Source organism: Cebidichthys violaceus, unplaced genomic scaffold (genome assembly GCF_023349555.1).
Source record: "Cebidichthys violaceus isolate CVI_PGR_0920_01 unplaced genomic scaffold, fCebVio1.0.p SCAF_16, whole genome shotgun sequence".
Lineage (NCBI taxonomy): Eukaryota > Metazoa > Chordata > Actinopteri > Perciformes > Stichaeidae > Cebidichthys > Cebidichthys violaceus.
This window is the reverse complement of record NW_027176329.1, coordinates 5,403,249-5,425,760: the sequence shown is the minus strand read 5'-3', so window position 1 is coordinate 5,425,760 and position 22,512 is coordinate 5,403,249. Positions and strand designations below refer to the sequence as shown.

At 45.7% G+C, this 22,512-nt stretch overlaps 1 protein-coding gene across 2 annotated transcripts in view; it reads right to left on the bottom strand.

Annotated features, from left to right (window-relative positions):
- Positions 1-20,437, bottom strand: part of cica (capicua transcriptional repressor a) — a 34,493-nt gene extending 14,056 nt beyond the window's left edge. For both annotated transcript variants that reach the window (XM_068710855.1, XM_068710856.1), the window contains exons 1-8: positions 20,271-20,437; positions 13,212-16,845; positions 11,786-12,053; positions 5,199-5,330; positions 4,033-4,186; positions 784-883; positions 505-687; positions 153-279 (exon numbers count right to left, since the gene is read on the bottom strand). In XM_068710855.1, coding sequence (XP_068566956.1) covers positions 153-279; positions 505-687; positions 784-883; positions 4,033-4,186; positions 5,199-5,330; positions 11,786-12,053; positions 13,212-16,625 — 4,378 coding nt within the window. In that variant the 5' untranslated portion in view covers positions 16,626-16,845; positions 20,271-20,437. The remainder of the gene's footprint in view (positions 1-152; positions 280-504; positions 688-783; positions 884-4,032; positions 4,187-5,198; positions 5,331-11,785; positions 12,054-13,211; positions 16,846-20,270) is intronic.
- Positions 20,438-22,512: the final 2,075 nt, after the last annotated feature.

The window sequence follows — 22,512 nt, the reverse complement described above, 5'->3', positions numbered from 1 at the left end:
TTCAGCATGGCTGAATGTGTTTTAAGGGATCTACGCCAGACAAAAAGAGAGTCAAAGCAGTTGATGATTCACTGACTGTTTTCCTTGTAAAAGCCTTTGTGTGTTATGTTCCAGAAATGCTCATCAATGCTAATCAACGCACGCGCACACACCTATGCTCTCTGACATGCTCCTCTCCCGTGACTCCTTTGGCAACCCACGGCCCTCCGACAGCGACTTCCTGCGGTCCTTGTTACACCACTTCCAGTCTGGGTGGGCTCTGAAGTGGGCCTCTTTCACCTGGAGGAAGAGAAGAAGGAGGAGGAGGAGGAGGAGGAGGAGAGGGTCTTTAACGTTTTTCAGGAACTTATTCCAGACAAGCTGCTATTAATGTTAATGTGAATCTGGATGTCTATAGCGCAAAATGAAAAGCTCTTGTATACCGGCTGAAGAGTCACTACTTCGTAAAATGCACACTGCAAAACAAACCAAAAATAAGAGCCAAATAAAGAATTCTATCTTCACCTGGAAAGCCAGATCGTGGTACTGCTGCTTCTCGTTGGGCCCCAGAGCGTACCACCACTCCCCCAGGATCTTGCTGACTGTTCGGTTGTCTTGGTTGGGATGTCGCTGGTGCACCAGGGCCCGGTGGCGCTTGCTGAAGATCATGAATGCGTTCATTGGTCGGCGGATGTGATCCTTCTCCCTCTGGTTGAGGTTTTGGAAGGGAACACAAATCTCAGTTTCATGGTGAGAATATATTTGTCTCTGTTTTTTGACCGTCCGTCTGCATGGTGGACTGACCTTCCTGTCTCCGTCTTTGGGCAGGGCGCTGAGGGACTGCGTGCGCCTCTTCATGGTGCCGGTGGAGGGTGCCGCGTCATTGGCCACTCCCGGGGAGAACCTACGTTCACATCACAGAGGAAAAAAGGAAGATCTTTGAGTCCAAAAAAAGGAAAACCGTTGAGTCCAAAAGACACGGGAGATCAAGGGAAATTCCTCAATGTGAGGGACTTTCAGGAAAATGACATGGCTACAGCGTTGCAAAGGATTTAGGGAGCAATCCAAGACACAATATTATTTGATCCATTTTTCAATAATTTTAATGTATTTCACACCTTTGTGGTGAAGCTCCAGAACAGTATGACATGCTACGGGGTACATACATAGTTAAAGTATAAACCATGTTGCCTTTTTGATTACAGCGGTTACCTGCAGTTTGATTATTGATTCTACAACACACAGCCTAGAGATCACACGTCAGCCAACCAGAACAGTGTCTCCCCCCTTTTCCTTTCATTTACGGTGGACGTAATCTGGACACTTTTCTTTTATCTGTTCAGCCCTGGTTGTCATCACATACGCATGCCAACTACTGAGTATTTACTCGGTTAATTCCATAGAAATGTCTGTTTCTACTACCAATTATAAATTGTAATCTTCATGTGAACCACCGGATCGTTTCAAGGAAAGAGCACCCCGACACAAGAGCAAATAATAAAAATGCTGCCACAGACTGGGTCAAGTTTGGATTACTATCGTGTCGGAGAAAGAGAGCAGCAAAAAAGACACAAAGTACACAAATTCTTATTATGACTTTAAAATATAGAACAGTTGATATGAGTGATAACACTTGCAGAAAGCCAAAAAAGAGAACATAAATAATAAAACTAAATACTGGAAAAAGGAAATTCACTGGTTCATTTTTTTTTTTTATTAAACACCACACCAGTGATGAAACAAAACTGCAGACCAATAAATCAGTGGTGAATAAAGCTGGACGAACGTTTTCAGGAAACTGTTTGAATAGAGATCATAGTGACCATTAGAGAAGTCTTTTGAAAATGTGAGCCAGCAGACAGAACGTCTTTTTTTATTGTATACAGCAATCACATAAATACAACAAAGGTTAAATAAGCAGAAAGGAGGAAATGAGTGACCGTAGAAGGTCCGTGAAGGTAGACACTAAGCTAGAGCAATCGTGAGCTGTCAGGGAATTCGGCTGGGAAAGCACAAAAGAAATACAGAAAAAAGAAAGAAAAAAGGGGGCGATAGTCTGAGAATTAACAGATAAGAAGTGGCAGATAATAAGCAAAGAAATACATCAAAAAAATGTATATCATGCTCCCTACAGTGGGTGGTGTATTTGTGTAGCTGGGGGCATAATTTAGAGCTCAAAATCCTGTTAAATGAGTCGACTTTGTTTTTATTCATGCCGTTAGTCTCTCCATTGAGATGCAGCCAGACTACAGGTGTAGCCACTGCAACATCGAGAGATTGCTGAAGTACTTCTATTGGTGATGACAGGCCTTTGTGAGCACGGTGACCCTGAAACATTCAAAACTGCACTACCAGCCAGACAGCCACGCAGCCGTCTGAGTCACTCTGAAAGAGCAGTAACCCAGCCAGACGCAGAGACGCAAGCCTGAGAGGAACGGACGAGCACAGACTGTACAACTCTTTGCCAGACACACACACACACACACACACACACACACACACACACACACACACACACACACACACACATATACACACACATATACACACACACATATACACACACACACACACACACACACACACACACACACACACACACACACAATGACACATACACAATCTCTCACACACACACATACACACACATATACACAATGGCACATACACAATCTCTCTCTCACACACACACACACACACACACACACACACACACACACACACAGAGATTCAGCCGGTGAGAAAAGTTGTTTGTTGTTGTTTGTTTCTTTCGAAATTCTGCTGTCAGAGGTGAATTTGGTCCACCTGTTCTGAGCGTAGCGGCATTGAGAGTTTTAAAGTCTTCGATGCGGTCATACTGCGTCTAATTTAATCTACAGTTACTATGTGTCTCTTGTGAGTCATGCACAGAGTCTCGGAAAGGAAACACAATGTATTCAGTGTTTGCTTAAAATGAGTTGATAACATTTAAATGTAACACCAAAACTTTTTAAAGGTCAGAAGGTTTCTTTTTTTCTCTCTCCATATTTAAAGCTGCTACGAGGAACTTTCATTTTGTGTTGATTTTGGTGGATAAAAGCGGCATTGTTTTTCGAGACCCAGATTCCCCTCAGAAAACCTCTCTATTTACTGCCGAAGGTGTATGACAGTCGGCCCCGTGCAGTCCTGGTTCTGGTTCTCCCGTGCCTCTCTTCCCTCCAGCGGGCCAAGCATCACAGCCTGGGCCTCCAGCAGCGTGGTGTTGGCAGAGCAGCAAGGCCAAGCGCTGCTCCTGATTTCGTAAAGATTGGACCCGGTGGCACCGTTGACAAGCATTAAGAATAACTGTATAGAATCAACCAATCATCTCGCTGATGGTCTTGTTTACTATGTAGGTCATATAGAGGCATCAGTATTAAATTAAAACTCTTCCATGACCAGTTAAAGTTCCTCACAGTAACTTTGAAGTAAATTGTAATGTAAATTTAGCTACAGAGTTTGTTGTTTTTCAAAATGGATACATACATATAATAATTTTGGAAATGAACATTAACAGTAGCAGTAGTTAAAGTAGAGATCATAATTTACACAAGAATACATCTGTAAATATCATGATAATGAACCAATAACTATGCTACAAAATAAACTGATATTCCACTTCGATAAGTCACTGAGTTTATACGTGAATAATAGGCAGATTTAAATCACCACACTTGCATGTCAACAAGACCTAAACTGGATCAACGGTTGTCTGGCAGTTTCCTGTGTCTGACTGGAGGACTGGCCTCATTTCACAATGTGGTCAATGTGCCACAGCGCTACTCTACAACTGAATTTCAATTCAGTCTTTTGTTTCTTGTGCTTCTTCTCCCTCTTCTCTTGATTCCATTTGCCATCCGTAGGCCATTGCTGGACACTGCTGAGCACAACTGTTGTATTCTGCCATGTTAATTAGAAAAATGTACTTTTATGTGGCCAAAAAAAAGAAGAAGCAGAAAGCATATCACAATGCAGAACAGCAAGCACCACGATTAATACCAGGCAGGTGGATGAAATCGGCCCCTTTGTACTTACGGGTCGTCTGTATCGCTCTCTGTCTCGCTGTCAGCCCCGCCCCTGTCTGTAGGAGGATTGTCATTGGTCGGGGGAGGGCACGACATCGATCCCCTCTCTATGTCTGGAGGACCGGTCCGTCCGTCGCTCACCAGGGCCACACCGCAACGAGGCTCTGAATAATAAAAGCCATTTAAAAGTTAGTTAGTGAAAAAGCTTCATGGAGGTAAGAATTCACAGAGCTATGAGTGGAAACGCAGGGCTGCCCTACATGCAGCTCGTTGATGGGCAGTTTTATTCCGGCTGTGGGAGGTGTGAGAAGCTCTGACTACATCTATGTTATAATCAGTGTTTGTTTTTATACTGCAGGTGTCTTGCTGACAAAGTTTACTGTAGCCCATTAGCGAGATTGCTTACTTTTACTATGTTTGGACTGGCCTCCACTTTTGAGGCCATTATAACTTGTCCGAGAATATTTGTAGCAATTAGATGAAAAAATTCATAGAAGACAGTATACAGTGTGCTTATTTGTTTTAAACAAATCCCCCTCAAAATAAAGTTATTTTTTTATGCTCATGCATCCTAAAAAGGCAAACTGTCTGAGGTTGATAATGGACACAGACACGAAAAGGATGCCATGAAGTATTATAATTTCCCAAAGAGTAAGCTGATCAGTCAATTGACAGAAAATTAATCCCCATCAATTTTAAGTCATTTTACAGAACAAAATGAAGAAAACTGGCTGGTTCCGGTCTCTGAAATGTTCCGGTTTGCTGCTTTTCTTTGTCAAATATGTTAACAAACTGAATATATTTGTGTTTTTAGATTGATGATGTGACCTTGGTCTCTGAGAAACTTAAAGACCTAAAATAAGGTCTTTATTGAAGCTCTGTGGAGGATTACTGACCGTCCCCACCACTCACAATTAGTCTCGGACTACATTTTAGCAATCCAGACAATAAATAGTGTTATCAACAATGTTACTGGAACTATATTGGTGTGAGCACCAACTGTGCTGTTTTGCAATTCAGTCGCGACTGTTTTGGGAAACACTGCCTTGGCTGCTGGTACGTCCGACCAAACACTATTTATACTGAGGGAAATACTTGTTTGTAAGATGTAGTCGTATACATGTGGGTACAAGCAGTGGTGTTTCACAGAAAAAAAGGAGTGGGGTCATTGGCTACCTTTGCTCTGATTGACAAGCTGTTGGCCATCGGCAGGCTGGGCAGCCGCTCCTGATTGGCTGGGCTCCAGGAAAGGGACGAGCGAATGCCAAGGGAACACTGGCACCGACCGAGGCTCCACGTTGGTCCAAACTGTGGGAACGCAAAGGGGGAGAGTGAGAGAGAGAGAGAGAGAGAGAGAGAGAGAGAGAGAGAGAGAGAGAGAGAGAGGGAGAGAAAGAGAGAGAGAGAAAAAAGTGAAATGTCATCATGTTTATCCATCTCGGTATCATGGACTGCAGACAGAAGGTAGCGCTTTGCCCTCTGGCAGCATGTGAAATCCTCCACGATCGCCAGCCGGTGACGAGCTAAAGCTCAACTAAAAACTACACTTTGATAGAAACTGAAGACCATGAATGGAGTTGTGTGTTCAGCCACCTACTCTGCCCCCCCCCCTTCCAACACACACACTCACACAGAGAACATCCCTCAGGATAATGAGAGTTGAGGGGTCATGTGGTGTGATGTGATGAGGGAACCTGTTATTTCATCCACAGAGACTCCAGACTCCAGACCAGTCGCTGTCTAGACTGCTGCCAAGCTTCAGACTCTGAACCATTTCAAGTCAAGAAAGACTACAGAGCACAAGTTGAATTTATTACATAAATCTCTATAACTACTGTTTTAGAGCTGGGCCGTTTGGTTACAACAATAATATATTACAATATTGATAAAAGTGTTTTCTTAATACAGATATATATATATCGTAAAATGCATTCTCAACCACATGTAAAATACGTCAACAGATGTTAAACTGAGAACCACTTAAAATAAAATGAAAACCATGTTTCTCCAAATTTGGTGATTTTTCTCTGTGGGTGAGAAAGGACTATCTGCAGGCGTACTGCAATGTACTTGTTTGAACCCAAACCATGATCTTTTTCTAAACGTAACCAGTCTCAAACAAGTTTTTTAATCTATAAACTAAATGAAATGACTGCACTGTATTGACAGCTTTTTTACCAAATATATAATAAATTGGCATTTCATGGTTGGAAATGGTGCAAAATGCCATCTACTGTTTGAAATCAGCCCTAATCTGTAAGGCCAATTTTAAAATACGGACAACCGTGTGGGACTAACCTACATCATGAAATAAAAGAATGTTACATCAGACCCCCTCCAGGCCGCCATCCATCGTTTTTACTGTCTGTAAACACAGTGTAGCATTACAATCACAGCACAGCTCAAGCCTGTTCTCTCCTGTCTGTAGACTTAAAGTTAAGCTATCACTCATAACAACTGATTATCTGGCGATAGCAATGTTCTTTCCTACGCTGAGATAAGGGTGTGTAGATAAAGCATGATGTTGCTTAATTTTTCCCATTAAGCGGCAGGCTAGCTAGCTATGTTAGCTTGCCATTTCCACCATGTTTTCATACAAACACCAAGAAAATGAGCGGAACAGCGGGCTGGTGGCCAGCGGCAGACGGAGGCCAAGGGTAAACATCAAAAGGTTAGCGTTGACGTTGCGTGCATGTTAGCATGATAATCTTAGCATTTAGCGCAAAGCATCACTGCACCTAAACATTACCTTAAACGTTAGCCTAAAAGGAAAATACTTCTACTTCTTAAGCTACATAAATCTTTTGAAGAAAACAAACTAAAAACATTGTCACAAAGTAGAGAACAGGCCATTTTTATACGCACATTTTCAAGATTCATGGAATTTCACAAGACAGCACCAATGTGTAAAACAAAAACCCTCTTATTTTGTTAGTTTATAGTGAATATTTCCATAGAATGATTAATTATGACAACACAGATAACACAATATGTTCACATCATCACGATACCACTGAAAGCTTTATTTCTGCTAATACTACCACCACTATTACTGTATTTCTACCATTACTTCTACTGCCAATACTAATACTACAACCACTAACACTACTACTACTTCTAAAATCACAACTATTACTGTCACCATTACTGCATGTTTGGATATTTCCACTTTGGGAATAAATGCAGCCGTTCATTCTAAGTGTCTTTGCATTTATCTATATATATATAAATTATATTTATAAAGTATTGCATAATAAAGATTTCAGCCTCCCCTGACTGCAGTATTCCACATACAGGTCTAGCCTGTTGGAAATAAACTGGCTTTGAACTCTGCTGCAGCACTGCAATGTCCAGTTTTCGTTTCCATTAATAATTTTATAATAAAGTATTAAAATGGTCTATTTATAGCTAACCGTTCGCCGGCTTATGGCTCATCTAAAATGGAGGTCCAGATACTGCTGAACTAGACAATTAAGAAAATGTAAACAGACCCCGGACCTGCTGTTCAAGAAGTTCTGTTTTGCAGATTCTGGTGTCTGACTGTTATCACTGTCCAGTGCTCTGAACTTTGCAATAATACTTCATTTATGCTGCTGTTTGCATGGGGAACTTCAGCTGAGGAAGTGAGTCTTATTCAAACATTTATATTGCACAGAATATATATATATATATATATATATAAAGAGATCTTTTTATTTTATATATATATATTTATATCTGTGCAAATCAAATGTTTATGCTGAGCTCTTTCAGTTTTGTTGTTTCCTGCTTTAAGTCATATGTCTTTTTCTGTGCATGTACATTGAAAACTGAACAGAATACAAGAGTGAATATGATCCTAATACTATGATCAGTAAGATTGCTGTGCTTAAAAGGATTGTCTCCATTCTCATGACACCTAAATGTTATCAGGAGGGTAGGTCCGACTATCAGAGACAAAAACTGATGTAAAACTTTTGTTTGGTCACTTAGTATACAATAGCAGGTTATTGGAAGGTTAAAGCTAAGTTTAAGACTTTTTTTCAGACAAATCCGCACTTTCCTGAATTGGATTCAAGATTGAATTAATAACAAAAATAAAGAAACTACACAGGCAGAAACAAACCGTTTCCAACTGACTGTGGAAAATGACAGCTCTGTGACTAATTTGAATGACAACAGGAAATGTTTACAGGGTCAAGAAGACTGTAGTAAACCTGCTGCGTGTTAATGTAACAGTGGAAGTGAAAAATCAACACTCCTCCACCCACAGCTGTGGTTTTTATTTGGCCTGCCTCACTTTCCAACTCTGCCTGCACCAAATATCACTGTGTAAGGGTGGAAATCAAACCCAAATCAATGAGAATAAATCTGTAGTCACTAACATTTCTGCACTTTTAAATAGTATATCTTTCTCATTGTCAAAAAACGCCACAAAAATACCAAAACTCACAATGAACTGTACTCAGACAAGTATTTTCTGTTTTTGCCAAAGCCCTCTGTGCTCCATAGAGAACCATTGTTGTCAAAAACTATAAAAAAAAACATATCACCGAGGCAACAGCGTTGGACTCAGTGACATTTGACATTCTTGTAATGAACAGTGAGCACTGTAGCTAAAACGAATCTGACATATACCACACTACTGCTGTAATTACCCACCAGAACACCAAATGTGTATTAATCCACCGTTGAAAATAGTCCCTAAACAAATGCAACTCTTGTCTGAGAAACATTGGCTGAAGAATACAGTGCCCAGCTGCTGAAGGAAATTGCTGAACCTTTTATAAAAGTAAAACTATATATTGGCGACAATGGGGTTTTTTTAAACTATAAGGGCTGAGTGCCACAGGGTGTGGAAGTAAAGAGAGATGGACATTTGTTGAGATTTGATGACAGTGAGAAAAATACAGAATGCATGGCCTTTTGTATTAAGGTGCTGAACAAATCTGACTTGAGATCCTGAAAACTTCTAAAAGGACCTGCTGACACCCGGAAGAGGCGAGCCGTGAATACTCCAGAGAAGCACCGACGGTGGTGAGTTGTGAAAAGCATCAGAGACAGACAGACGCACTGCACAGTTAGCCGTCTGCTGAAGGCGTGAACGAGCCGTCTTCATGCTTTAAGGTGGGAAAATGATGCGACTCCACTGTAGATATCCACCTGTCATGTGACTACAAACATTACCACCACTTGGAGAGTTTCCCAAATAACTTCTCCCGTGTGTGCAAAAAGCAATAACGCAGTTCCTGAGCCGTGCAGCGAGATGGGACCTCAGCCGAGCACTTATCTCTTCTTCACTGAAGGCTGCAGACGTACTCATAGAGAGCAGTAATGAAACTTGTGATGCTAATGCAGCTGCACTTGAGCCGGACTATATTTAGAGGGATCTCAGCCGCGGGGGCCTCCACTGCCTTCTGCCTGCGTTTGTTTCTGGGCTTCGCTGAGGCTCGGGGTGTTTTAAAAAATGTATGGCGGAGGAAACGTAACGCTACCGAGAGGCAGGTGGCCGTTAGCAGCAGTGCGAGGGATGTGAGGGAGGAATAAAAAGCACGCTCCGGTAATCAGCTCGAGCTTCGACGCTTTACTGCGTTAATTCTACCGGTGGAAACCGTGTATCCATGACAACGCGCCGGCAAATATGATTACTCCTTTTTTTTCTGCCGCGAGTGGTGAAACACATTCACATCACGGCGGACCTGCCCTTGATGCCCTGTCTGAGGTTGTTGATTGTCTGGAACAGCGATATTTGTGCGTGCGTGTGTGTGTGTGTGTGTGTGTGTGTGGGTGTGTGTGAGTGGGAGTGGGTGGGCGGGCGGGCGTGTGTGTGTGGTAGAGGAGGAGTGTGAATGTCCTTGTTGCTCTCTGCACTCCTGCTCTCAGTCTTGCATGTCTAGACATGTCAATATTCTCGCCCTCTTAAAAGTTTCAGTGAAACACCCCTTCTATCTCTCTCTCTCTCTCTCTCTCTCTCTCTCTCTCTCTCACAAACACGGATATGAAAAGGGTGACACCCCCTGCACACGCACACTCAATAACTCTAACACTACACACACACTGAGTCACGAATGACACACACACACTCAGCCGCGGGTCTGGGTGGTTGCCTGCGCGGCTGATATATCAAAACCTTTTCTGATCGTCACGCCTCAGAGGAAAAAAGGTTTCACTCTGAAGTCACCTTTACCGCCCGAGTCGAGTCAGGAAATCACAGTTCAATCAGAAAAGGGTCAAGAAATGCTGAATAATTTAAAGATCCTTATGCATTAAATCTGCTACTTTTGACATTTGTTTTAAGGGAGAAGATCAAATATCACAATATCTTTTAACCAAATACCTCGAGTAGGATATATAGATGACAAAAGAGATTTTTTGACAAATAGTCATCAGTAATGTGGATAAAACGACTAAGCAGGTAAAGGCAAATGATGGAATAGCTAGATCAGTCTGGTAAGTTCAGAAAACTTTGCAGTAATGCAGCCTTTAAAACCAGGAAAAGTCAAACCTTATGCCATATTACCATATCCAAGTAACCATGCAATTTGTCCTGGATGAATATATTCACTGAAAAATGCCTACATGACTTATAAATACAACCTCTTGTTTTGTCAAATGCCAGTATGAACTGTGAAACTGAAAATAAAAAAGTATTGACAACATCTCTCTGCACTAACATGAACTCCTGTACATTTATTCCACTTTCCCAATTTCAGACTGAGAAAGTGTTGCGCTAAACTGACACAAAATGAGAAATCCTGCATTTCAATTGGAAACCATCTTCCCCGTTCCTATATTAGTAACATTTCCGAGTTTTGGGCTGTAATATTGCAAGGTTGGCATGGAAACAAGCACACAGTATATGATTAACCCAAACACCTCTATTGCTCAGTGGCCAATTTTCTTATATCCAGCAGAGTGCACACAGAGCTGAGAAAAAATATTCACACAGATTGTTGCCCAAATACATACTCTGAAAGAGGGTACACAAAAGGGTAACTTCAGCCCGGTTTCATCCTCCCTTAAACAACACTCTACAACTTCTGATATTCACAGTACACCTAGTATTTTAAAGAGTTATCTGATGGTTGGATGTAAGAATATAATGAGGAAAATAAACATACTTATTAAACTAAACATACTAAACAACATCTACATGCAGGACTGAAGCTTGGGTCAGAAGCTTGGGTCATTTACCTGTGGCTTTTCTTTTCTTTTTTTTGTCACCGGTATGCTAAATGTCCTTGTGTCCACTGTGGCTGATTATAAGGGAGCCATTGATAAAGCAATTGTTGAAGGAGTATTTCTTAGAAAACGACAGCAAACCAAAGCGCCACATTTCTGACCCTCTTGCTTTGTCAATCATGGTATATTATAACTTAAAATAAAACAAATCTTTGTGAAAATAGAGTATTTGCCACATACAGTACGTGCCTAATAAACATGAAGTAGTAAGTCGATAAAAACTCTCCCAAAAAAGGTCAACATGTCCTGAAAATGCAAATCAAACATCCTTTGAATATGGTTTCCTCCTTCAGTGCTAGCAAACCATAGTAAAGTGTATATGAGTCACAGCCATAACACTCTTGATGACACTCCTGTAACTCTCGAGAGATAATGAAAGCAAGAATACCTGGGCTGGAGTACACAAGCTTCAGCATGCACATCCCTTCCTACTATAGAGTACAGACTGAGTGTGTCTCAGCAGACTTTGTATCTGACGGGAACAAAGGTCGAAGCCACAGTGCCGTGATGATCCCTCCCTCCCTCCCCCCATCCTTACTCACCAGTCCCCGGCCGTCCCATGATGATTTGCTTGCGTGGAGCAGGGTGAGGCGACTCAGCTGGCAGTATGAGCGGCAGCAGGGCGGTCGGCGTGGGGTGACAGGCTACCGGCTGTGGCAGCCCCCCGCCGGAGGTGTCCTGGTGTCCCTCGGGTTTCCTCTCCCTCTCCCTGCCTCCAGAGCCAGAGGAGGACAGGATGGAGCCCGATAAAGTGGGCATCGCGGAGGGGCTGGACAGGGCAGCGTGGCCCCCTGTGGCTGGAGTCAAGGACTGGGAGGAGACATCAAAGAGGAGACGTTTCAATTCACTTTCAAGGTGGAGTTTCTCAGTCACTGACAAGATTATTGAGCAGGGGGATTCAATTAAAATTCAACGAGGTCCAGTTAGAGAGAGTTTCAGGTGTGAAGTGATGTCACCCAAAAAAGCCACGATATTATATTCTTCTCATCTTCTATTAAGAGAAATTTGTGTGTAGGGACTTTATCTGTGGTTACTGAAACCACTTGTTTCAGCTCTATTCCTCTCCGTTTACGTCGTTGTTGGACAGTGAATTCATGTGTTAGCATTCTGATCATTTTGGGTTCTTAGGTTTATTTTCTGTGTCTTCATTTCGGATGTGAGTGGGTACGTTTGCTCAAAAGAGTTGTTCTTTGTCTTGTAGTGGCGCTTCACATTACCGCTTTTAATAATCGCCACGGTCTCTGAGCATATGATTTTTTATTTTTTTTTATTTTAAATTGCCCGTGGGAAGAATTAACATTTAAGAGTCTGTCCACAAAGTTAAAGGCTCTGGTCTCGCTGACCACGTTTCTGTTTTAGGAGAACGCCATGTTCCGCCTAATAGTGACCCATGTTATAGAGATTATACATCGTCCAGGATAAGATGTCAAAACTACATTCTGAATCAGTGTAAATAGACACTTTTGTAAGATCAGCATAATTTGACCAAATGGGCTTCGATAGTAAATGGACTTGTACTTGTATAACGCCTTTCTAGTCTGCCGACCACTCGCAGCGCTTTACACTACATGCCGTCATTCACCCACCGATGGTAGGGGCTACCATGTAAGGTGCCACCTGTTACCAACAGCAACTTACTCCACAAAAAGCATTTTAGGAATTTAAAGTATTTTTACCTTCTCATCACCCAAAATACGTAATACTATTGAATAAATAAATGTTTTAAATTTTTTAGGGCTTCAGGCTCACAAAAAAACTACCCACTTGTACTAAGGTTGGTTGATATGACAACATATGATCAAAAAAAGATACAATTTTGCTCTACCATTTCTTATATTATTATATATGTATATATAATTATATTTTTATATCATGATATGGTATTGCTATAAGACTTTATCCACATGGCCAATGCCTATGCTGCATGTGATCATATTACACAAAAACAGAACAAAATGACTAGCTTACCGAGCTGGAGGTGACCAGGACCAGAGTGGATGTAGGGTTGCGCAGGAGAACTGCACCGTTGGTGGTGGCCCCGTTGATGGGAACGGGGACCTGGAGGCCTGGGAGAGCTGGGTGTTGGGGCTGGCTGTGCTCTCTGGACCTACTCCTCTCTCTCCTCCCCAACGGGCCATCAGAGAATTTAGCCAGGGGGACATCTGGGTTGCGGACAATGACTGGGGAATCACGGAGCGGCACAATGCGGCGTGGGGATGGTTCCAGGGGCAGCGGGGAGGGAGGGGTGGGAGAGACCAGCATGGGCGGAGGCGTGGAGGCAGCGGAGGATGGTGGCCTGCTTGTGGCGCTACGAGGCCGGGGGAAAGAAAGTGAGGAGGGGGTTGTGGGCTGACTCTGGGGGGAGAGGACTCTGAAGGCGGCAGGGTTGTGGTTCATGGTTGGGTCTCCCATCATGCCCACCAGCTGTTGTTGCTCAGGTTTGGTCTGGTAGTCCTGGATTACAGGCAGCGGAGGGGGCGGGTGGGTGTCAAGCTTCCTTTTGCTAGGGCTCATGGGGACTGTGAAAGTGAGATTGGTCTGAAAAGTGGGCACAATCCCCGACAGGTGGCGCTCTCGGTCAACACCTGGTGTACCCATCTTAGTGCCGCTAAGCTGGCGATGGCGGCGCGGAGTAAGTGAGGCAGGAGCAGTGATGGGGCTGAAATTGGCAGGGCGAAAGCCAAAGAGCGGAGAGGGTGAGGGTGATGGGGTGGGTGAGAAGGGCGACTGATTGGAGATAGGCGAGTATGAGGGTGTGCCTGAGCGGGAGCCCCCCAGGGAGACCAGCATGGTCGCTGCCTCACACTCATCAAAGTCAAAACGAGAGAGGTCCTGGGGGAGCAGAGAGGGAAGGACCAGGCGAGGGCGGGAGTCTCCTCCACGGCTGCTGGCCTCGCTGCTTTCGCGCGATGTCTCATCCCAGTCAAACTCTGAGCTAGCTCTTCCACCGCTCATTCGGAGGTCAGACGGCGTCAGGGTCCCTGTGCTGCTGGCTCCACCCCGTTCCCGGCTACCTCCACTGGCTTCCATCTCCTTGGTCCTCATTGAGAGGTGTCTGGAGCAGTATCCTCGGCGCTGGGACTCTTTTGAGCAGCCTTCCCTGGAGCACAACCTCCTCCACTGCTTCCCATTGAACTTCTTACGGATGCCTGTTGGCGTGCACACCACATCGCCCTTCTTGTACTTTTGCTGGGCAGCTGTCAGTGGGGTGCGGGAACGTGAGGAGGAGGAGGAGGTTGAACCTGATCCAGATCCACCGCCACCACCAGCTCCTCCACTGGAAGAACATCCTCCTTGGGCCTTCTCTACTCTGGAGGAGGATGCGGAGGAAGAGGAGATGGGAGGGAGAGGGGGAAGCTGAGGGGTGGTAATGACAGCTGCTGCAGTTGCTGGGTCAAGGCCTAATAGGACAGGTGAAGGAGGTGGGTGGGGGTTCAAGGCCAGGTGGGTAGGGGGGACCCCGATGCCCCGCACCACAGAAAGGTGGGGATTGAGGTAGCCAGGCGGGGGCTTAGAGATGATGTGGCGGTGCTGGGGAAGTGCCATTGGTTTGGCCCCAGGTATGATCGCCCCCATTGGAAGCATGTTAAAGTGAGACACTTCCATGTCTTCTTCGGGGGTAAGTGGCATGTATGGGTGGTGTTGCTGCTGTTGTTGGTGCTGTTGCTGCTTCGCATTGTTCTCCCTTTCTCGCTCTCTTTCCCTCTCTCTTTCCTGTAATCTCTGGAGGTCCCTCTCCCTTTCTAAGTCTTTCTCAATTTCCCACTCTCGGCCTGGAGCCAGGCTGAGGACTGAGGCTGGGGTGACTGGGGAGGTAATGCTGTGGCCTGATGTGGAGGACACCGGGACCATACCTGGGTATGGTATTCCCCTCCCCAACACTGACCCCACGCCGGGTGTCATCCCCCGGCTCAAACGACACACCTCCTGCTCCACATCTATCTCCTCCCTTTCCTCCCGTTCCATTTCCTTGTCTCTGACCCCCTCCTCGCCATCCCGTCCCTCTCCAGATGGCAGATCCAGGTCCCAAGGTGGCACCAGAAGCCGGAGTGTTTGTCGGGAGACCCACACTGCCTGGGTCCCGACAGCTGTCCCTCTGCCATCCTCTTCCTCGTCCACGGAATCAGGTCTTTCCTCAGACAGCAGGACTCGGTAGCGGTTGGCCACTGCAGGGTGTGTGTCCACCTGGGTCACCACACCTTCTCGGTACCACTGCCACTGACCCTCGCTGCCCTCCTCATTTCCAAATGGTATGCAAACACGGGTGCCAATAGCTATTGGATGGACACCAGGCGGTGGGGCATCTAGGATAATGTCCACCACCCCTGGGGGGCCGTCATGTTGATACGGATAACGGCACAGCGTCTTCTCACCATTCAGTTGCACCTCCAGGCTTCCATATTCACCGCTGACCTTACGTACCACTCCAGCCCGAAACACCAAGTCTGAAATACCCCCCTCGTCCCTGCATTCGCCTTCTCCCTCCTCGTCACTTCTTCCCCTGAGCTGTCGAGCGAGGACACGCTGATTCTTCATTCCTTTGGCGAGGGCATCAGACAGTGCATCAGGGAGACTGGGTAGTGTGTGTGTAGACATCTGTGTGAGGGCGTGTGTGTCGCCGACTACCTCCAGGTCAGCCGAGTGCTCGCTGGCGGTGTCTGTAGAGGAGCAACGGGGTAGGAGGACGGGCGACGTTCTCTCCGCACCTTCAACCCCTCCGGGCCTTTCCCTGTCCCCTGCCAGCGTCAGCGTAGGGGGTCCTGGGGAGCCGTCCTGAGGCCCCTCCCTGCCAGTGGTCCTGCTGTGAAAGTTGTCAATCAGGCTCCTGCTCTGACTGTTTCCATCAGGGTGAGAGACACAGATGTCTTTTCCTGAACCTGTTGACCCGTGGTTAATAACCCCACCACTAAGAGGAAGGGGCGGGGGCGTGCTGGAGGAAGGGTTGCTATGGTTACCAAGAGCAGACAAGCAGTGTTCAGAGGTGTACTTCTTCTTGGGAACGCGGGCCTTGAAGGTGGCCGTTTTTCGGCTGGAGGCGGGGTTTGGGCTGTTGTTGGCGCTGGGTGTACTACTGTTACTACAACTACTACCACCACTGTCACTGTGGCTGCTGCCGCTCACAGCTGACCTCCCTGGTCTATCATCCGAGGATGTCAAAAATTTCCCAGAATCCATCACAAGTGATCCTGTCGTTTCTGACAGCGCTTCTCTGGAAAATGAGGAGGATGGTGTTCGGTTTTGTGGGGATCTGCTTCTGTCTCTGTTCTCATCTGAGTCTCTCTTCTCCCCTCCTTCGGGGGCATCCCCCGCACCGCGACGCTTCCCCCCTTTGGCCCGGGTGGAGGGAGGAGAGCGCCGGCCCTGCTTTTTTATCGGCTTCATCTTTTCATCTAGCTTGCCTTTTCTCTAAACAAGTCTTTTTATTTATTTATCCCAGAGAATCTCTTTGGCGTTCCTCTCTTGTTTTGCCTTGCTTTTTTTTCCTTCTTCCCCCTCCTTTTATATTATCTCTATTTTTTCTCCTCTGCCGGGGCCTCTCTCTCTCATCCTGTCTTGTCTTTGTTGCGCGACTTCGGCACTTGCCCACCTTATTCCAGAGACTCTAAAAGAAAGGGAACAGGGAGCGTGAGTTACTCATGTGGCAAACACGTTCATAAATTCAAAAAGCCCATTCAGCACGACAGATAGCTACCAACTGCATGGCTTTGAGTGCAAAAGTGACTGATTTGATCAAAATCAAACAATAGAGTACTAACCAGTTAAATATGAACATTAATTAAAAAAAATGTATTCTGCGCTAAAAGATGCACCATCGTACTAGAGTAGTAATGAAAATGACTCATCTACAAATTCATTACACATTAATTCATTACATAACAGGTTCTACTCACATTACACAAGGCCTGCATCCATACCAGGTACATATTGAAAACAGGAGGCCATATTGTAGGGTAAACACAAAGTAGGCTCACAACACAGTATGGAAATAGTGAGGAGCACTTTGCAATTTGCCCAGACAAGCCTTTCTGCATGCACACACACTCGCTCACACACACACACTACTTCTTGGCCGGGGCAGTAGAGGCGGGGGAATTCCTTCTTCGCTTGCATATTGAAACCCTTCTTTTCTTTCTCTCTCTCTCTCTCTCTCTCTCTCTCTCTCTCTCTCTCTCTCTCTCTCTCTCTCTCTCTCTCTGGCGACCTTTATCTATGTATTTCAAAGCAGAGTCAATCCGCCCCTACAAACTCCATTTCCTGTGGAAGACCATTACCTAACTTCCCGTTACTTTATTCCTCCTTCTCTCTCTTTGCTACTATTACACTTCCATTCTTATCCCCTGACTGCCTTCTCTCTCCGATATTGATTCCTACCTCTTCATCTCTCCTTTTCTCTCCTCTCCTCCACTTACGTCTCTACCCTCACTTTGTGCTGCAGTCACCCAGAAAAAGCAGAGTTGTTACGATTAATTGTCATTCCGCACCAGAGTCGTTCAGCATCGCTGCTAGCCACGCCAGAGTCATTCAGAATACCTCCCATTCCACAGCGAACTCATTCACAGCTCTGCCCCCGTTTAGAAAGTAAAACAGATTGATTTTGCCGACTTGTTGAACGGGAGACTGTTGTCATTTAACTGGTTTGTTTTCCGTGTGGCTGATACGCGTGGGACTTGCCTCGGGTACTAGGTGCTGTGTGCTCTGCCTCGTTTCTTCCAACACAAGAGTCTCCACAGAGCTGCGAGTGCCAGAAAGACGTTAACAACAAGCGTAAAAGAGTGACAATCAAAACACCCCTCAACTGCTCTGTGAGCTTCTCTGAAAAATTCTCACTCCGATATTGACTGAAAATGTTCTGGATTGATGTCTATTATCCACCGCTATGTCTACTTGTCAGTGATTGTTTGACTGTCTGTTAACTTCCATGTCTGCCTGTCTGCCCCCGTCTCTCCATCCATCCTCCAACCAGTCTCTTCCCCCTCCGTCTCTTTTCCCTTCTGTTGCCTCCCTGTCTGCTTGCCTCCTTGTCTGCGCATTCATTCAGGTCCTCTTAATATCTGCCACATCATATCAGCTAGAGAGAAATCCATTTTCAGAGATAAGTGCCGCCTGTCTCAAGGCCACACACACACAGCAAACATCTATGTGATGATAGTTGAGAGTGCACACAGAGAGCCAGAGAGCTAAGAGCCGTCACTGTGCTCTATGCAAATCCCTATTTAGGACAGACAGCCGTAGAGCAGCCACCATAAAATAATTTGGCAGCCGGCCTTACTTGGTCACAATAGAGGTATGCTACGTGTGTTTACTCAGTAGTGTGCCGTGTACAACAGCTGGTGTCAGAATCATGGGCCTGGTGATAACAGCTTAAAGACAAACTGACGCAACTCACTCGCCCCGCCGTGCAACACGGAGCAAGGAAGCCCATATGGGAGCTATAGTAGGCCTCCTATGTTTCATGTGCAGCGATCAAAGCGGAGCGCTATCTGCTCATCAGGTATACACGACCTGGAGATTGGCGAGTTTGGCCATATTTTATTAGCAGAAACGGTGTTTACCTTCTCTTATACACAAATAAATGTTTAACATCGAGCTGACGCGAGACATGCGTGGTGACAAAATGAACTGCCGCCTTTAAAACCGCAACTGGGCTACGACAAACTAATAATAGCTGAGGCAAAATGCAACAGATTATAATATTTGGTATAAAGTGAGTTAACTTGATCATCTTTATGCTATCAAACTGCATATGGCCTCCACACATTGTTTTTGCCAACCTTGCCGTACATTCACTATAATTCACTATCTAAAATTTGCTAGACCTGTCGGTCCTTTAGGTATGGTTTAACCTCCTGTGGAGATGCTAAATACGTTTTTTTAATGCTACATTTCTGACCCCACGCAAAACTGCATATTCAAAAGTTTTGTAAATTGCAGAGCCCCTCTTTAAAAGTGTATAACAGGATCACTATGGTGCTTTATTAAGGAGAGGCCAGTATAAATGTATTCACCAGAGCAGCTTCTAACTTCTCCACACAAGTTATAAAACTACAGGAGGTGATGTCGTCACCTCTGCTTTATCTGGATAGTACCGTGTATGTGTCAAGCCCTCGTAGTACCGCGAGTACTACCAGCTTTTACTCCACAACACAGCAGGCCGTGGCGTGCAGCGACCAGGCCTCAACTACACACACACACTCTCGCACACACTCTCACACACACACAGACAGACACAAGGCCGCTTGGAAATCCTCAACTCACTGTCACCGGGAAATAACCGGTTTAACGGGCATATTAACCACTTAATACCGTGTAATACGGCCCGCTGTTGCGTGACAGCGTGAAAGGTCCCAAACAGATGAACGCGTTAACTTTGTCGATCCGCTCCACGGTCACAACACAACGACAAAAACAGCGGACACAAGTCGGCCGTTTTGGCCCATCCGAAAGTGACAGTCGTCTGAAAAGGTAGCTAAAACTAGCCGGATAACTTTGTGGTGACCCTCGTCGTTATTTGCGTTATTGCGACCGAGATACAAAGAAGGGGAAAGTGTCAATGTGTGAACTAGTCCAAAGGAGAAGGCCCTCGAGCCGCTTCAAAAACACGTTAATTCAAACAGCCACGTTGAATCGTGGAAAAAAGAGGAAGAAAATATGTAACACAGACAGAGGAGGAGGGAATGACAAGGGACTTTTCGAGGTTTCGATACAACGCAGGAGGAATAACAGTTGTTTCTAGGAAGTCCGACGGCAGTTATGGCGTTGAATTTATTTCTAGTGGAAAAGTTTCAAGCTCACTATGTCTATCGGCACCGCTCCCTTTTTTTTTTTTTCGCAGAAGACACACAATCCGCCCTCCACTCCTCTCCGTGGGCTTTACCCACATATCGGGGAAAAAATATGGTGATCAGCTCAACTGCTAATACTGATTATGGCCACGGTAAACAAGAACAGCGGTAGCGGCTCGGTGAAAGCACAACAAGCCCCACTGCAGTGCTGCAGGAGACAGATTTGTGGGCAGCTTATACTCACCAGAGCTAATGTAGCACCCCAGTGTGGTTCTCTGGTGAGTCCGCCGGGTAAAATAGGGCAGGTCGGCCGGTCGTCCGCAGCTGCCAATTAGCGGCGCTTCATGTTTCTCCGGCAAAGCAACTTAAAAGGAGGAAAAAACTACTGCCCTGTACATTCTACACTACAGTCGCAAAATGGTGAATGAAGCCCCGAAGCCTTGACAACCAGCCCGCGCAGCCAATCGCGGGGCACGAACGCTTACAGTAGCCAATAGGATAACCCGTAAGGGGAGCAGGGGCGGAGCCTTACGTCAAAGTAAATTTGATCGGCGGCGCGCCGCGACCAATCGCAGTGTGGGAAAACACAGAACAGCTGTTGGGAGAGCGAGGCTGCGGCGGCCAATGGGGCTTCTATGTGGGCATGTCTGCGACTTTGTCGGGCACGCAGGACGGGATTGAGATCGTTCTCTCTTTCTGTCTTCCTTCTTTTCATCCTCTCTTCATTTGTCTACAAATACGGGATACGCGCGTAGACCGAGGAGACGCTGTCTGTCTTTTTTTTTTTAAACGGGTCGGACTTGTTTCGGTAGAATAAACACACTGACGTGACATTATCAAATTTAATATAGATCAATATGTCATGTCCCAAGCTGTCTCACGTATTATAACTACAGCTCACACTTTCATATCACAGCTTTAATAAGAGTAGACAACTCTCTGTGAGCTAGTTCTTTTGATTACCAATGTTAATGCACTTATTGTAAGTCGCTTTGGATAAAAGCGTCTGCTAAATGACTGTAATGTAATGTAATGTAAGCTATCTATTCATCTGTATGCATGGCAGCGGCGTCTCCACTATGATCCATGCGAGCCACAGGTTGAGTGTAGTTTCAGGGGAACCGCAGAGAACACCAACTCCCAAATTCTCATGCTTTCTTCCTCTCCATCCTTCTCACAAACTCCCTCACTCTCTCCCTCCCTCCCAGCTAATCAGAAGGCGGTCTACACAGCACAGCGTCCCTTAGTCCCGCCTTTCCCCGCCAATCAGGACAGCCGCTGGCTGGCTATACGTCACCGGAGCAGCATGTGATTGGCCGAGAGGCCCGGGGTCTGCAGGCCAATGACCGAATGCTGCGGTGAGGTCATTAATGCTTGTTGCCATCAGCTTGGCCAAACAGGAAGAGTGAAACCCCAGTGAGTAAGTTTGGTCCAAACATGTGATTATGGGTCCTAAGAGAGTGACCCACTTACACTGTGGGCCTCCCCTGCGTGTGCACACACTGTGCAGGTGCACAAGCAAGTACATGCTGTTACACACTGACGAAGAACACTAGACAAACATGCACACAGGCTGAGTTAGACACACATGAGTGCTCAAACACACACACACACACACACACACACACACACACACACACACACACACACACACACACACACACACACACACACACACACAGCACAACACAACACAGTGGCAATCCGCTGCTATTCCATAACACACTAATGGTGTGTGTGGATTGCTGTGAAGCAGTGTGACTCGCTGTTTCTATAGCTTACAGGCACAGATGGCGAGTTTGGTCAATGATGATACAGAGCTGGCTGGTTGCGGCAATGCAGTCTGCCTGGCACGCACACACACACGCAAACGCACAGACAGGCGAGCGGGTACACTTGTCATAGTTACACACACAACGGGGCGAACGCGTACAAGCCAGCACCTACACACACGTAGCAGGCGCAGTGGAGTTATAACATGCCTTGGCGTTACATAAGCTGTACGTGTGCTGGAGCGCGCGCACACACACACACACACACACACACACACACACACACACACACACACACTGCGCCCAACCCTGTGCAATCACACACACACATATATATATATATATATATATATATATATATATATACACACTTTTGTGTATATCGTGCTGACTGTACACCCTCTTTGAGCATGCAAACATACAGACATGCACTGTTGCACATATGACAAAGTACAGTACAGGTTTATTATTAGTATTTAGTTTGCACATGAATGCACAGACACACAGCTTTTCTGCATTTACTGTACACATTTCACGGCCGTAACACTAGCGACTTGTGACTCACACATCTGTGAGAGTGCATCGCAAACACGAGCAGACATGTAAGCGCAGAGTGAGGGGGATCTCCAGACATCTCCCACACCCCCGATAGTGAAGCACTGCAGTGTCTGTCTCCCTTCCAACCGACTGTGCTCAGTCACAGCAGACGAGCGT